General features: G+C 41.1%; 1 protein-coding gene across 1 annotated transcript in view; it reads right to left on the bottom strand.

Moving 5' to 3' along the window:
• The window catches only part of LOC134320311 (dynein axonemal heavy chain 8-like), a 77,174-nt gene extending 64,754 nt beyond the window's left edge, over nt 1–12,420 (bottom strand). The window contains exons 1-21 of the mRNA XM_063001671.1: nt 12,395–12,420; nt 10,446–10,576; nt 10,228–10,362; nt 8,286–8,370; nt 7,757–7,908; nt 7,478–7,667; nt 6,766–6,929; nt 6,055–6,231; nt 5,820–5,933; nt 4,890–4,997; nt 4,688–4,789; nt 4,463–4,609; nt 4,179–4,376; nt 2,916–2,992; nt 2,074–2,173; nt 1,868–1,987; nt 1,410–1,545; nt 1,145–1,329; nt 966–1,046; nt 198–314; nt 2–121 (exon numbers count right to left, since the gene is read on the bottom strand). Coding sequence (XP_062857741.1) covers nt 2–121; nt 198–314; nt 966–1,046; nt 1,145–1,329; nt 1,410–1,545; nt 1,868–1,987; nt 2,074–2,173; nt 2,916–2,992; nt 4,179–4,376; nt 4,463–4,609; nt 4,688–4,789; nt 4,890–4,997; nt 5,820–5,933; nt 6,055–6,231; nt 6,766–6,929; nt 7,478–7,667; nt 7,757–7,908; nt 8,286–8,370; nt 10,228–10,362; nt 10,446–10,574 — 2,637 coding nt within the window. The 5' untranslated portion in view covers nt 10,575–10,576; nt 12,395–12,420. The remainder of the gene's footprint in view (nt 1; nt 122–197; nt 315–965; nt 1,047–1,144; nt 1,330–1,409; nt 1,546–1,867; nt 1,988–2,073; nt 2,174–2,915; nt 2,993–4,178; nt 4,377–4,462; nt 4,610–4,687; nt 4,790–4,889; nt 4,998–5,819; nt 5,934–6,054; nt 6,232–6,765; nt 6,930–7,477; nt 7,668–7,756; nt 7,909–8,285; nt 8,371–10,227; nt 10,363–10,445; nt 10,577–12,394) is intronic.
• Nucleotides 12,421–14,384: the final 1,964 nt, after the last annotated feature.

Below are 14,384 nucleotides of genomic sequence, written 5' to 3'. Positions count from 1 at the left end.
CCTCGTTGGTGGTAATCAGGTCCTGTAGAGATGAGGCTCTGTCCTCTGGCAGGGTGATGAGGACAGTCTCGGAGATGTTGTGTAAAACACCTTCAATGCGAATCTCGCAAAGATCTGTCACCTGAACATGTTACATGCAGTTAGAAGATACTGTTAATCATGTCACTATTGTTCTCACATACACACTCAGAATGTACCTTCTTTAGAACATGCTGCAGCTCAGCCATGGCAGCATCAAGATCATTGAAAAATGTGTCCAGGATGAGAGACGACCAGCTGAGAAACACCAAGCCTTGACGAAGCACAGAGTCCACCTGGTACACAGAGCAACTGCATTAGATAATATAATCATTCATTCTCTGTTTTACCACTGCCTTATCCTGGTCAGGGCTGCAGTGGGTCTGATTCACCAGGCAAAATGCTGAAAACACCCCAGACAGACACACACACACAATTAGGGCAATTATTAGTAGCTCCAGTTAACCTGACTGCATGTCCTTGGACTTGGACACAGGGAGAACATGCAAACCCCACACAGAAAGGACCCTAGACCTAGGGGAATCAAGCCCAGGCCCTTACTGCTGTTGTGTATTCTGCTTTACTCTGAAGCAATCAGACCTACAGTGTGAAACAAGCCATGGAAGAAATTTAAGGGAGACCCAGCTGATGCACACTGTGATAAGACACTTAATCTAGACCAGGGTTTTAAGCAACCCAAATTCATTTTGTCCATGATTTTTTACACAACCCAGGCAACACAAAGAATGCTATTTACTGTATCTGGTCTCACTGTGATTTACAAGATGTAATATAAAGCCTCCATTTCTCTGCGACCCACTTTGTCTGATTCACGACCCACCCAGGGTTCGAAAAACACTGATCTGGCTATTAATTCATATTTACATGTTGATATATTCTATTTAATAATTTATCAGATATAAAAGCCAGTGAGAAGAATATCATACCTTTTTTATTTTTGATATCATCAGACTGTAAAACATAGCAGGAATTTCCTCAAGCGTATCCTCATAACTGCTGATAAACGTCTACACATCACAAACCAAACACACACACACACACACAGTTCACTGTGATTAGCAGGTTTGTTGTAAAGTGAATGAACTGAAAGCTCATTTTTTCCCACCTCTAATCTGAATTGTGTTGTCTTTAGGTGTTTCTCGGTCCTAAACATATACAGAGCCTTCTCGGGAACCTTCAATCCCAGTTTAATCAAGCATTTAATCTCTCGTAATGTCTCGTTTATTGTAGAACTGTTCACCAGCAGTTTCTTTGATTCTGGGTCGCGAACAAGCAGGGTTTCATACAGGGCTGTAAAAGAGGTAAAATCATGAGTGTTTTCCATCATTCCTTTAGGGTTCAAATGTAAAAGAAACGCTTAAGATACTTGCCATATTCCAACTGTGGGAACCTGTTCATCCAGGCTGTATAGTAAAGAATCTCAAACTCCACAAACACCGCTGCAGACCTGTTGTACAGCTGCACAACATCCTGCCCCTCAGATGTGGACAGGACCTCTGAGTTTTTCTGCATATTGTTTATACAGCATGTGTAAGTACTTGGTGTATATGGTGAAAATGTTTTTTAATTATTACATGAAACTGAACTGTTCCAAATACACATTTACTGAGACTTCTACTAACAATTCTTATTAAATGATTGAGCTATTTTCTTTTAATTATACTGAATTATTAGCATTAGATTATTTTGCACGACCTTTCACTAGCAACAAATCATAGTGATTGTATAAATAAATGAAACAGTGAGTCAGGGAGGCTTATGAAAGCAGTGTAGCACAACATGAAATGTTCCTTTAAAAACAAGGAGCGTTCATAAAGTCTGTGTGCACCTCAATGTAACTGATGGGTTCCTGTATTTTGCTGAACAGCTGCCTGACCCAGACAATCCTGCCCGCCACTGGAGGCATGTTTCTGCCTATGGGAGGATCTTCTCTGTAGGTCTGATAGTGCTACACATATAAACACAGGAGTTAATGTTAATTCTGTTGTTCTTTTAGTGTGACAATGATCCTCAGATCTTTAGACCAGCAGAGACCTGGTTTACAGCTTCGAGCTCTGTGACGTAGTGCTGCAGAATCAGGTGGAGGGTTGTGGAGATTTCTGCCTGCAGACACGACATGTTCAGTTTCTGAAACCTAGAAACCAAACACATTCATTAACGACTGAACGTGATCTGCTTTGTCAAACATTAGCTGATATAAGATAACACGGGGGGGGTTAGGGTTAGGGTTAGGGTCAGTCTGTTTGCCACCTTAAACTGTACCATTAAATAGTTCTGCATGAATAATAATTACAATAACAATAACATAGTTCTGAACAAAGTGATAGAAATCAGCTATAATACTTAAAGAGATCAGCAAGACGTGCAGGAGCTAAACCGGACTTTGTAGTAACAAATGTACCAGACTGCCAGTGTAACTTAATTATCCTGCCATAATGTAATCTGGGTTTTTAGTGACTTTTTATACGTCATACTGCCTTATTACAGCGACCGGTTTCTGGCAAATTATTCACACACATTTCCAGCTAAATCAGTCTCTCTGATGTGGGTGTCTGAATTGAGAACTGGTCATCCTGTCTGGAGTGTTTCTGTCACCCACTGCTATAATGGTCAGTCCTTTTTATTGATACTCAGTGTGAATAAAACAAACTTACAAAGACCGGTTAAGACTTTTTACATCATATCAGCCAATGCCTGATTGTATAGATCTCTGATCCAGTCCTTCCTCTATTTTTTTCATCAGACTTTCAAACAATTAACCAGTTGAAGGCAAATTCAAAAGCATTTGAAGCCCCGATTTAACTATTATAAACCCAATACGATACACTGTCTGTACTGTAAGATGTGGATTTGAATAGCTGTATGTTAAAGAGCACCTTTGTAGGAGGTTTAAGGCTTGTTGAGATGAGAAAATCTTGGAGAAACATTTTCTCATTAAATCTTGAAGTTGGTGCTGAAGAAAAAAAAAATGATATGTTTAATTGTATATATGTAAAAGTAATTGTATACATGTAAAAGAGTGCAAACTGCAGCTGAATTAATTATCCTGTAATTATGCTAGACGTTTATATTACATTAATCATAATGATAAATGACGTATGAAAGGATAATCTACTCTGGTCAGACACAACAAATAGAACTCTTTGGTTGGCACATTCAGTTTGGAGGGAGAAGGATGGCACATATCCATAAAACAGCACACCTACAAAGAAGTATGAAGCTGAAAGCATTAGGATATAAGGCTGCTTTTCTGTAAACGCTACAAGAGCACAAAATCTGGGAACATACCAGAACTTACTACAGAAATAATCGTAATATTACGAAAATAACTCGAGACGTGATTCTAAAATAAAATGATAATGCCCGAATCTCCGGACATAAATTATTTTGGAAATTTAACAGTTTTTTAAACTGTGAGTACATCAGAAATACCACAATTGTGAAATGGAACGGGCCAAATCCAACCTGTAATGCTGTAGAACAGTGGTGCCCAACCACTGGGCCACAGGCCGGGTCATTTATTACCGGGCCGCACAGAAAGAATAAATAATTAGAGATCGCTACAAAGGCAATGACAACACTGGGGCCAGTGATAGCTCAGTGGTTAAGGTACTGGACTAGTAAACAGAAGGTTGCCGGTTCAAGCCCCGCCACCACCAAGTTGCCACTGTTGGGTCCTTGAGCAAGGCCCTTAACACTCAATTGCTCATTGTGTAAGTCGCTTTGGATAAAAGCGTCTGCTAAATGCTGAAAATGTAAAATGTAAAACACTGGGTCCATTTCTAACATCCTATCTTTGTGAAGCGGGATTTTCTGCAGTGGTGAAAGTTACGGATTAGACCGAACATAAGGAACAAACTTCAGGTGTTATTGCCTCCTATCACCCCTAGGTGGGGGTGTCCATTATTGGTGAGTAGTATTGTTATGCACTTTGTGTTTTTATTATGCCCGCTGGCCCGTGAAATTATATCTTATATGAAACCGGTATATGGTGCAAAAAAGGTTTGGGACCGCTGCTATAAAAAGCAAATGATGTCTTAGTGTAGACATTCCAACTTTAACTACTAACAACGGCACTGGAAAAAAGTACTAATGAGTTTAGTCTGTTTAATGTTTCTTAAGTCAAACACTCCACTCACCTCCAGGTTACTGATGTGAGACATGAACTCGGTAAAGTCCACCTCAAACACCTCTCTTCTTTGAGCCAGTATGTCGTACTCCTTCTTTTTTATGTTGATGTAGATGTTCTGAAACTTTGCAGCTAGAGCCTCGAGCCCTTCGATTCTTGACTGGCCGAGGGCCGAGAACGATTTTATCACTGTGATCATCTGAGTTATCTAAAAACACAAAACACTTCAGGGATTCAGGGATGGACCAGGACGGCTCTGCTCGGTGTCGTGGTCATGTGAAAATGGCTGGTCACCTTCTCGAGCCTCTTGCAGAAATCGTCAAACTTGCGGAAGATGTACATCTCCGACACCTCGAATGATTTCCCGGGCTGCGTCTCGAGCCTCTGCTTCTTCGTACTTTGGAAGCATGACCGATACTCCTCAAACAGGCAGATACACTCCTGTTGCAAAAAGATAACAGACGATTCGTTTAACTGGATATAAAACGAGGAGAGCCGAATAAACAAACCACACCCTACCTGCATCTTCTTAATGAGATCGTGTGTGTCCTGATCCCAAATGCTTGAGGTGCCATTATTAGTAAGGTAAGCTCTGCAGGCGGTCACCATCTGATTAGTAACCTGTAATGATGTATACACAGTATTTCGGATTCTCTGTATGATCAAATGAAACCACCAGGTAACTAAAACAATCCAATCAAATATACAAGTATGCACGTACTTTAATAAAAAGTGTAGACATTCGTTCAGACGTGTTGTAATATCTTGACACATCATGTATCATGCAAATGGTGGTGATGAGAGTCCGGATACTTTTAGTCATGGTGACCTAAAAATAATATAAACACAGAAGTGATACAAACCTAATAAACGGTGATAGTATTAGGGAAGAGCGATTTAGCCAAAAGTATGTGGACACACAGCATGCGCTAGAGGGAGAAGTACATATTGAAAAGAAACAACGTTCCTCCAGGACCAGGGTGCAACACAGAACAAAAAGGCCTACAATAAATACAAAAGACATTTCTAATCTAAAAAAACAATATATAGAGGCAAGAGTAGTGTTGGCCTGTACATGGTACTGAGAAGATGATGAGTGAGGTGAAAAACAAGTACATCCCATACCAAAACCATGGGTGCAAGTATAGTGTTCCCACCCAAACTGAGGCTGTCACAGCCTACTCAATTCTGGGAAGGCTTTCCACAACATCTTAAAATATCTATAGGAATTTGTGCTCCTGATTTCTTCCTAGCATGTTCAGTAGTGCTAAGGTCAGGGCTTTATGCGAGCCACTTCAGTCCCCTCAGCAAACTCATTAAACCATGTCTGTATTAACCAGGTTATGTGCATGGGGTGCAGTCAAACTGGGGCACCCTCAAACTCCAAGAGAACGATCCACCTCAGAACATACAGAAGTTAAAGGAGTAGCTGATAATGTCCTGCTATAAGATACCACAGGACTCTTTCAGATGTCTGAGCAGGTCAGAGCTGTTTAGGCAGCACATATGGCGGGTAGTCCTAATGTTTTGGCTCATGGGTGTGCATATAGGTCATATACTTAGGAGCACAAAGATTAAATTCTTATTTTCTTTTATTCACTTACCCTAGTGAGCCACTAATTCTGAGCACGTTGGAGTAAAGTACACTTACTGGATCAGAGTTATAAAGAGGCCGACATATTTTCTCCAGGCTGGAGAGATATTTTACGTTGTCCTTAGCCTCGTTCGCACAGTCAGTTATTCTGTTATCTAGCTCCCGCCATAGCTGAAGAACAAAACCATTTTATTAGAGCCACAATAAACTGTGGTGTACGATATCATGCCTATCTCTGTACGTCATTATACATCACCATTAAAAAACAGATATTTTTTATGATGTCTTGTACCTTTATGGTCTTTGATCGGTTTATATGAAGGACGTTCACCACAGTTTTACATTCTGAGCCTTTGATGTGTTCTATGATGGAGCTGAACTTTGCAGACATCCTTTTCCAGTGTTCGAGTTCTGTCAAAGGCCCCAACGCATCATCTTCTCTACGAATCTGATTCCTTTCTGTCAGCACCTACAACCCAAAAGGTCTCACACGGTCACCTTTAAATCTGCACGACAGGATGTAGTGGCAGTACAAAGACCATAGATTTGTGGCAAGGCAGTGTGTCAGACGTGCTAAAATAACTTAATAAATAACATGTATGGTACATTAGTATGGTACATTAATATTACCCAAAGCTGTAGGGAATATCTCTAGTTTCTAAGCTGCTTATTTGCAAGGGGTGCTGGAGCCTATCCCAGCTCTCAATGGGCGCAAGGCACACAGAAACACCCTGGACGGGGCTATTGTACCTCTAGCTATAGTATACATCTTCATGTTCCTGTTCTGTCATGTTTGCTGTGATTTTGATAGCTGTTTTTAATTAAATGAAGCTTAAACACCTTGTTGATAAGAAACCATGTGACGTGATTTAAATTTTAACAGGTCATTTATGGTAAATTGAAAGCTAATGTGACTGAAACACTTTAAAAAGTCGTACATGTGCTGTAAGGGCAAATTTACACAGGTAACATGACTGTACTGTTGTTATGTGAAGGCGCGCACCTGTTCGATCTGCTTGTGCCACCCCATTAAAATCTCCTCGAGTCTGCGCACCATGTCCGCGTCTTCAGCCGCCGCTTTTATATTCTCAAAGGTCACAAGTCTGGAGAAGTCGATCTCTGAGGCTTTTGTTAGTTTAACGGTACCCTCGATGCTCAGCTGCATCTCTGCAGAATGAATCATACATGACCAGCTTAAACACGGGGGGGTCTAAACACAATCTAGTCGTATCCGATTCCTCGACTGTAACTACTCCCACGCTGAAGCACAGACTATCAAGCGCTTCCTCTGACACATGTGCAGTCACTGACCGCTTCTTTTTTCCTGCCAGGAACAGCATATCACAGAGAGGCACATCAAAAAGAACCCGACTCATGCAGATGAAGCGTTTGGCTACTGCACACGTGTCAGAGGGGGCGTGTGTTAGATACTGCCCTCCTCAAACAGGGTCAGGTCTGCAGCAGTGGAGGGGAGATATAATCGAGAGAACTGGATATGACTAGGTTGGGAGAAAAAGGGAAAATGCATAAAAACAATAAAAAAAGAAACCTAGAAATAACCTCAGTTAATTTACATTATCTAAACATAAATTACACCAGTCAGGATTCTATTTGCCTTTTAATTCTTTATCAGAACCAGCCTACATACCACTGTTTATAACCTTTTTAGAATTACAGAAGATATAAAAACACATATTTTTAAAACATACTCTTACCATCCAGAAAGTGCGTGAAGTGAAACAGGTCATCTCTAAAGTTCTGCTTGATTTTCTCTCCATGTTTAGACTGGTTTAAAGCCCCCCAGTTCTCAGTTGTACAAACTGCTGGTATGTACACATTTGATAACAAATCTCTTATTCCTTTCAGCATCCCCTCTGTGGCGCTGAGCATGGATAGATAAATCTCCTACAATAAAAACAGACCAGGCATCTCTGAAATGAGCACAGCTCACTGCAGAAATAATAACAATGTGCTAACTAAGTGCAGTTTGTCACCTTGTGGATGTTCGCTGGGTTGAGTGCAACATCCGTGTTAATTCTCAGAAAAAACAAACAAAGTCCTTCAAAGCATGTGTCGGACATATCGGCCAGGAACAGTCGCATCATTTTGGTTCCCTTCGACACGCCAGGAAAAGTGCGACCACATTCTACAGCATTTAATATGAACAGGATGAGAAAAGAGAGTGTTCAGTAGCAGAAATTACCTTTGTGTAAGATTATAGTGAATGTCCTTAATTGGCCAAATCCTGTTTAAATAATAATAATATGCTTCCTTAACAAATATTGAATCAATACATAACAGCAACACCCTGTCAATAATAAAACATAAATGTATGTAAATAAATGAATTAATACACAATGTTTAAGAGACGTAGGGAGCAGAACATACATGCTGTTTATTACTGTGCATGACACGACTATGCTGTTGTTATAACAATATAGCTGATTTGTGGATATTCTTTCATATGTTCTGTTAATACAGATAAAAAGCAACATAAAGACGTTCAGCTCTTCATGTCCTCACCTACTCCTGGAACCTCTGATTCCTGGTATGCAAATGAAATAACTTCTGACCCTCCTTTGGCAAAGAAATCATCAAACGGTGCTAACTATTTAAAAAAGACAGAAAGGCCTGGTTATGTGGTGCATTTTAAATGCAAAATAAGTGAAAGAAACTGAGTAATGCATCACTGTTTGGCTAAGCAATACATTTAATTGTAGTTTGTTTCCGTTATTTTGTCCACCTCTGTTGCTTTCACTGTATAAATTAGGGCTGGGCGATTTTCACGATTAATTCGGTTAATTCGCATGAACGTTTTCAATCGCGATTGTTTACATACTTTATATTTTAATGAAAATACCAACATGTCACGAAGCAGAAATATAAATCAGGGAAAGTTTCATATAAAAACAGGGTACAAAATCAGTTGGAGTCCAAAACCAGCGAAAACCAAAACAGTAAACGGAAGATAACAAGGATTATACACGCTAACGGTTAGATTCAGAAATAAGGAGCGCAAACACGATCGGCAAAACGAGACACAAACAGAAGAGTTTCATTAAGATTCACTGAATCAAACACCGCTGAACTGAATCAAAATACGGAGCCGATGAGCGCGATCAGGATTGGCTGGAAAGTAACGAGTTACATTTACTCGCGTTACTGTAATTGAGTCGGTCTTTTTGTGTACTTGTACTTTTTAAAGTAGATTTTACAGCCTGTCATTTTACTTTTACTTAAGTTCAGTTCAGTTCATTTTATTTATATAGCACTATTGCAGACAATAATGTCTGCCCAAAGTGCTTCACAAAAAGTACAAATTTACATGTACACACATACATATACACACATACATATACACACATACACAAACACAACGACATAACCCATCAATCTCAACTATTATCATAGGCCATAGCATAAAAATAAGCTTTTAATTTAGTTTTAAAACAGGTCAATGATGATGCAGCCCTAATCTCTAGCGGCAAACTGTTCCACAATCTTGGGGCCGCAATTAAAAAGGCCCGATCTCCTTTTTGCTTTGATCTGGATCGTGGAACAAAAAGAAGTAGCTGAGATGACGACCTTAAGGCTCGCGCAGCCTCGTAGCCTTAAGTAAGTTTTGTACTAAGAATTGTAATTCACTACATTTTAAATCACATCCGTTACTGAGTAAAGAAATCGCGTCTGGGAAACTGCTGCAGTGAATTCTGCGATAGGGAGTCGGATCTTTTGTCTCGGTTCCTTTTAAAGAGCCGTATGTATGTAATGACTCCCAAATGCGCGAATCGGTTCCTTTATTTTGGCTTAAAGGGCCGTTCAATGGAATCGAATCATTCTACGACACATAATAGTGGTTAACACAGTTTGAAGGTTTTATGGGACTAAAATGACACATTACACATCCTTACATGTTTAAAATGTTGTATCCACCCCCCAAATCACAAGAGGACAAAATCAAAGCTGAGTTGAGTGATCGCTTGATGCCCCCCCCAGTGTAGATACTGATACAGACTCACTCAGTGGTGGAAACAGCACAGTACAGGCTCGTACGAGTTCCTTTTAAGAAACCTGTAAAGGACTTTTTGTAGTTTTTTTTCCTAATGTAAGGAGGTTCTGCTGAACATCATTTAAAATTAAAGTTGTTTGTGAGCTATTCTTAGATATAGATAGATAAGGATATAGATCATTTAGATCTATTTTGTTTTAATTATTGTGATATCGTTATTGTTATAAAGTTTGAGTCCCTTAAAAGGATTATTATAGGTGGTGCTGTTACTATTTTTGCACTTCTGCAGCCTTTAATTACAATGCAAAAAAAGAAATTTGAGTCTTATTTTAATTGCATTATACAAGAACAAAAAAAAATCTAAATCATAATCGACAATCGGGTATAATTTTAAAATAATCGAGATTTTTTTTTTTGCAAAATCGCCCAGCCCTATAAATCTGCTGTAAAACTTACTGATGGGGCATCAAGAATAAAATCTTCTACCGCTGAAACTTCCAGGCCAAGCCCAACAGCCAGGACTTCAAACATGTACTGGTGTGCTGGCGTCAGACTAGCCTTCCTCACCTCCCTCTCCTGTCTGAATCTGGCCTACAGGTTAACAAAGTCCTGCTGGTCAGCTTCACGTCTACAGAACAGGTCTTTCATTATGGTTTAATGTAAATTCATCTCACCTGTTTCTCCATTGTGGATTTGTGAATGGCCAGCATGCTCAAAGCAGACTGGTGATACCTGCCTGGCCTTCGCTTTACAGACTCTGATGGGTTCGTGTCCCCCATTTCTGCCTGCGAAGCTCCACTCATGTCTATCAAAAGCACAAGTGCATTAAATCCATATAAATTTATGTGATATTTAAAGCTGCCATATAAAATGAATCAGTCACATCACTTCCTGTAACAGGACAAACACTGATGTGACATGAACTTTAAAGGATCGTCAGTGTTTTTTAATAGACAATAAGAGTTTTTGTTTTGTACTACTGTATTTATGTGTCACCACAATGGATCTGGATGCTCTTCCTGAGGCGACCCTCCCTACTTAATAGTACACAGACAAATGCCCAACCTCCCCAATTTAGAATGTGTGTGTACTGTACAGTTTAGATTAGCCATTCCACCATCTGCATGTTTTGGATGGTGCTATCAAACCACAGTACACAGTAGAAAACCATGTGGACTTGGGGAGAACGTGCAAAATTTCTCATAGTCAGCAGCCGGAGGGGCGATTCGAATCCAGACCCTCGGAGTTCATGTTGCTAGGCCACATCTACTCGATCTGCTGCGCACCCGTGCACTGTAGTTAGTTACATAACAGATTTGTCGATACCCAGGTCCTTTTTGTGTGCAGTTTGCATGTTCTCCCCATGTCCATGTGGGTTTCCTCCGGGAACACTGGTTTCCTCCCACAGTACAAAGACGTGCCAAGTTAACTGGAGAAACAAAATTGTCCTTGTGTAACGAGTCAATACCGTTTCTGTCACTCCCCTTGTTGGAGCGCGTAAGCGCGTGCTAAGCCCTACCGCGGCCACGCCCCCTCCCCTTGGCGCTAAGCCCTACCGCGGCCACGCCCCCTCCCCTTGATAGAGCGCGGAGCAAACGCGTGTGACAAGCGCTGCTTCTGCCACGCCCCCCCTCCCCTTCTGGGAGCGCGTGCTAAGCCCTGCCGCGGCCACGCCCCCTCCCCTTGGTGCTAAGCCCTACCGCGGCCACGCCCCCTCCCCTTGATAGAGCGCGGAGCAAACGCGTGTGACAAGCGCTGCTTCTGCCACGCCCCCCCTCCCCTTCTGGGAGCGCGTGCTAAGCCCTGCCGCGGCCACGCCCCCTCCCCTTGGTGCTAAGCCCTACCGCGGCCACGCCCCCTCCCCTTGATAGAGCGCGGAGCAAACGCGTGTGACGAGCGCTGCTTCTGCCACGCCCCCCCTCCCCTTGTTGGAGCGCGAAAGCGCGTGCTAAGCCCTACCGCGGCCACGCCCCCTCCCCTTGATAGAGCGCGGAGCAAACGCCCCCCTTCCCCTCAGTGAGCCACGGCTCAATCGCGGATGCCTGGAACATCTTCCGTCAGTCCCGTGTGCCACCGGCTCATAGTATTAATCTCGTAGTGCCACGCCCCCCCCGGTCGGCCGCTCGCAAAACCCCTGATGAATGTAACCAGAGTGTGTTAAAATCCTAATAAATAAATAGATTTAAATTCGTTCTGAAGGAATCAGTAAGTAAAAGAATCGATTCAGTAGGACCTGCACCGAGAATTCATAGAGGAATCGATTCATTTACACATTGACTAAAACGAACCGACTCACCAAAAAGAATAATTTGTAAATCATTTGAAACCGTTAACCGGTATAAAACGGGTTCATTGCAAAATCATGAAATGAAAATAAATACCGAACGGTCTAAGTAATAATTTATCTAAATGAATATTAAACAGGACTTACTAACTAGCTCAGAGCCAGGGTCGATTCAGTAGTAACTGTCATTAACGTTAGCTTACCTTTTAACGGACTTACCTTAACTTTACCTTTCAAAATAACGTTTTAAAAATGAATTTCCCTCGAATTTTTGGCTAATATTTCAGTTTCATTTCGATTTCAAATATAAAAGTTATAAATGTTTGGATAGAAAATTACCGATAAGAGAAGAACCGTCTGGTAGAAAACCGTTATTTCGAGTCTCGTGAGAAGAAAGGGCGCGAAGGAATGGTCGCGTCCCAAACCGCACACTGCTGTACTAACTAGTGTGTAAAAACACCATAGATACCATGTTATTGTGCACTCGTTAGGCATCCTATATATTAAACCTGTATGAGATAACGCAGCCAGGAATCCGCATATGTTTGGTATAAAACCAGAATGCACTTACAAAATCATTAAAACGATTATGATAGGTCGCTCATTAATAATAACCTGGACACATATGCAGAAATGTAAAGATTGATAAATTAACATAACAGAAATAAAAGTTACATTCTTTTCTTAATTCTGTGTAAGGCATGACTGGAATACACACTAAAATGCGAAACTTTATTAGTCATTTATACATATTCATATGTACAGTACAATTAAATTCTTTCTTCGCGCATCCCAGCTTGTTTGTGCAGGGTCAGCCAGTGTACGGCCCCCCTGAAGCTTGCTCAAGGGCCCAACAGTGGCTGCATGGCCGAGCTGGGATTCAAACTTTCAACCTTTCGGTTGATAGCCAAGAGCTCTACCCACCAGGCTACCACTGTCCCCACTGTCACTGACCCTAGGCAGAGTGCCAATCCATCACAAGGCTACACACTTTTATATTCACTCGTTCACACACCTAGGGCCACGTTAGGGCAGCCAATCCACCTAGTAACATGTTTTGGGAAAGTGGGAGAAAGCCTGAGTGTCCAGAGGGAACTGTCCCCTATGCATAGTACATCTGGCTTTTTTTTTTTACCAGGCTTAAACATGTGGTCTAAATCAATCATCAATTTCCTTCCAACTTCTAAAACCAATGTGCAGGGAAAACTTTTTTTTTGACCTTTTAAGGCATATATACAGGCATTTTTTTATGCCAAAAAAGCTTGGTTACATTCTATATCAATGGGCGCTCTTTCCCCTGCCTAAAAGAGAAAAATTATAGCAGTATGTTTAAATATGACTTCTTACTTCTTGGTATTTAGGTTGTAAATAGGGTAGTGTCAGTAAACCCAACACATTTTGACAACCTTTTCCTGCTTTACCTGCTTTAACTTTGTGTTGCAACACCAGTACAAGGATATGGCACTGACACGTGCACCTTCCAATGGGTAGGATGTTTGGCATACCCCAGCCCTCAGACATAGCCAATAGTGGCTGTATAGATGCCAGACTGGCTGATAGCACCACAGGGATTTTAACCCCATATTTCAGCAGTTGCGGGATGGTGTGATTTACCACCGTGCCAACAGAGCGTCCGACTTTAAAATATTAAGACAAGATAAGACTTTATTGATCCTCCTAGGAAAATTAAGTTGTTATAGCAGTACAAGACAAGGGTGGCAAAGAATAGAAAGAAACAACAACTAAGAAGAAACATTAAAAATGAAATAAATAAATGAATAAAATACAGATTTAAGAGCTGACAGACAAAATACACACATGGTGTGTGGTTATTTACACTAGGTTGAATTTTTTCTATTTTTAATTGCAACAAAATTGACCTTTATCTGTTTTTAGAGTTATCTGTTCTGGTTAAAGTGAAAAAAAAAAAAAACGACTTCAATATTATCTCAGGTCAAGGTTTTGAGATACAAAGTCCATGTGTTAACTGATGCCCCTACGTGGTGGGTAGAAGAGTCTATCTAGAATGCATACTACTATACTAACAGTGTGTAAGCAGAATAAACTAGTGTGCGTGTATGAGCGGTGAGAAGAGTACTATCGAGTACGGTAGTATTCTAAATATCCCGCCTCCTAATCCGTGATTGGAGGACTGGCAGAGGATATGATTGGCTCATACCACGCGGAAGAAAGTGATATTTGCACAAGGGCGGGTTCGTCTGAATACGGGTAGGGTGAAGATTGTGGAAACACCTGTTTTCAGGCAAGACCGTGTAGTTCAGTATGAGTGTAAAGCTGATCCAGCACTCTGAATCCTGAGCTTTGCTGG

The sequence above is a fragment of the Trichomycterus rosablanca genome, chromosome 9 (assembly GCF_030014385.1).
Source record: "Trichomycterus rosablanca isolate fTriRos1 chromosome 9, fTriRos1.hap1, whole genome shotgun sequence".
NCBI classification, from domain to species: Eukaryota; Metazoa; Chordata; class Actinopteri; order Siluriformes; family Trichomycteridae; genus Trichomycterus; species Trichomycterus rosablanca.
Note: the sequence above shows the minus strand (reverse complement) of the source record. Positions and strands in the feature narration are given on the sequence as shown.